Source organism: Palaemon carinicauda, chromosome 37, assembly GCF_036898095.1.
Source record: "Palaemon carinicauda isolate YSFRI2023 chromosome 37, ASM3689809v2, whole genome shotgun sequence".
Lineage (NCBI taxonomy): Eukaryota > Metazoa > Arthropoda > Malacostraca > Decapoda > Palaemonidae > Palaemon > Palaemon carinicauda.
In genome coordinates this window covers 22,547,976-22,550,475 of record NC_090761.1, presented here as the reverse complement: position 1 = coordinate 22,550,475, position 2,500 = coordinate 22,547,976, and the positions used below count along the sequence as shown (strand labels likewise).

The 2,500-nt window shown below is 33.5% G+C and overlaps 1 protein-coding gene across 1 annotated transcript in view; it reads right to left on the bottom strand.

Moving 5' to 3' along the window:
- LOC137629229 (putative carbonic anhydrase-like protein 1) overlaps window positions 1-2,500 on the bottom strand; it is a 76,266-nt gene that overhangs the window by 31,213 nt on the left and 42,553 nt on the right. The window contains exon 2 of the mRNA XM_068360492.1: window positions 1,833-1,892. Within this exon, the coding sequence (XP_068216593.1) occupies window positions 1,833-1,892 (60 nt within the window). The remainder of the gene's footprint in view (window positions 1-1,832; window positions 1,893-2,500) is intronic.

Below are 2,500 nucleotides of genomic sequence, written 5' to 3'. Positions count from 1 at the left end.
AGTAATAATGGTAACAGTATTAATATGCAAACGTTTAGTCTGATAAAATGAATAAAATATGAAAATTTTATTATTGTGATACAGATAATAGTGTGATAGGGGTAATATACGATTTAATTCATGCAAGGACTTATTATTAACATATGTTGAAATGGCATGAAGGATTAAAACTTTACATGGGACTACAAATGAATATCTATGTAACTGCTACTAATAATAAGGCTTTATAATGGTTCATACCTTATTCTAATAACAATTATGATGATAAAAATGGTAATAACAATATCAATAACAATAACAGCATCACATAAGAGATGGTTCCAATATGGCAAGAGTCGGTATATTTGCTATCAATAATATTTTACCATTATAGTAGATTTTGTTCGCATATTTCACAGTTATTTTTATGACTTTTGTATTTAAAGGCTTAAAACCCAATGGACAAATACTGTCGTAAAATCAAAGTTTAATCTATAAAAAAAAAGAGAAAAAAAAATTAAAACAAAATGCTCCAAGTATACCGTACAGTACATATCACCTAGTCATAAAGCATATTTTTAAAACTCCACGGGTAACGCACACCATATATCACTTACAATTGGCATTATTGCCCTGTAGGGAAATGTTTATGTACGTGTGTGCCTATATATAAGCACCTGTTGCCAGTGACAGAAGGGTAAATATGAAATTGATTTGAAGTGCACAAGGCTACTTTTACATTTAAGTATTGTGCGTTGATGTTCATGCATATATCGACAGGTAGACGAGGAGAGAGAGAGAGAGAGAGAGAGAGAGAGAGAGAGAGAATATGGGAACTATAAAAGAGAGAAAGCTAATGAATATATTGGTGAGATAATGTTACTTGTTTTATTCGAGAGAGAGAGAGAGAGAGAGAGAGAGAGAGAGAGAGAGATGGGTGTGTGTAAGGGTGATATGAGAGGGAACGTGTTGGTAAGAGGGAGAGGGATATTGGGACCGTGAGAGAGAGAGAGAGAGGATATGGGAACTATAAATGAGAGAGAGAGCTACAGAAAGAGAGAGCTAATCAAAATATTTGTTAGGGAACGCTACTTGGATTATGAGAGAGAGAGAGAGAGAGAGAGAGAGAGAGAGAGAGAGAGAGTAAACTGTATTACAATCACTAGGATCAAGATACAAACAAAAAAAGAACGACGTTGTAAAAGATGTATTAATGCGATGAAAATGATATCTTGATGATATCCACACAAAAAAAAAAAAAAAAAAAAATTGGGGAGAATCATTTGATTAGATAAGATTGATCTTCTAAAGCGGGTACACTCTTGCTCCACCTGAAAATAATCATATATCTTCCCCATATATAATTACTTTATTGATTAGTTAATTATAGAGAATTTGATGCAAAGTATAATTCATGTCGATTTCAACATCAATTGAAATATCCTTTGCTAGAAATGGAACAATAAATAGATTAATTAATAAGTAAATAAATAAATGGTATATGAATTAACATCAATTGAAATGACCATTAATAGAAATGGAACAATAAATAGATTAATTCATAAATAATAGATGGTATATGAATTAAAATCAATTGAAATAAACCGCTAGAAATGGAAGAATAAATAGATTAATTAATGAATGAATAAATAGATAGTATATGAATTAACATCAATTGAAATGACCATTGATAGAAATGGAAGAATGAATATATAAAATAATGAATAAATAAATGGTCTTTGAAATACATTTAATAAATTATTAAGGCAAATAGTTATATAGACAAAGAATATGAACGACTATTTTCAATGTCTGAATTAGCAATAATGGAAAAATTTGAAATTCTGACTCACCCGAAATACCATCGTAGGTCCACCACATCTCCCAGTTCCATCCTAGGTTGGATGATACCACTGTCAAGAAAACAAAAAATAAAATTATATTAATTTTCATGTTATGCAACTGTCCCTCCTCTATACTACCTTGGATGGAGAGGCGGCTTGGACGCTGATCATATGTATATATGGTCAGTCTCTAGAGCATTGTCCTACTTGATAGGGCAATCTCACTGTCCCTTGCCTCTGCTATTCATTAGCAACCTTTAAACCTTCAAACCTTTAAAGGCCACTCATGAATTGCAGAGGCAAGTTTCCGACAATTCATATGTCCTTTTTTAAGATCAAGGTACTTTTTATGATCTAGCTGCAGTAAAGAAGTATTCCCTTGGAGAATGACATTGCCCTAGCAAGCAGGACAATGCCCTAGAGACTGACCATATATTATGACTATCACCCAAGCCCCCTTTTCACCCAAGCTAGGGCCAGGGAGGGCCAGACAGTGGCTGCTAATGACTCATCAGATAGACCTATAGGCTCCCCCAAACCCCGCATCCTTAGCTCACAAGGATTAATAGGTTGCAGGAACCAAAGGAACTAACGAGTATGAGCGGGATTTGAACCCCAGTCTGGCAATCACCATGCAGAGACGCTACCAATATTATATTGAATAATCATGTATTATA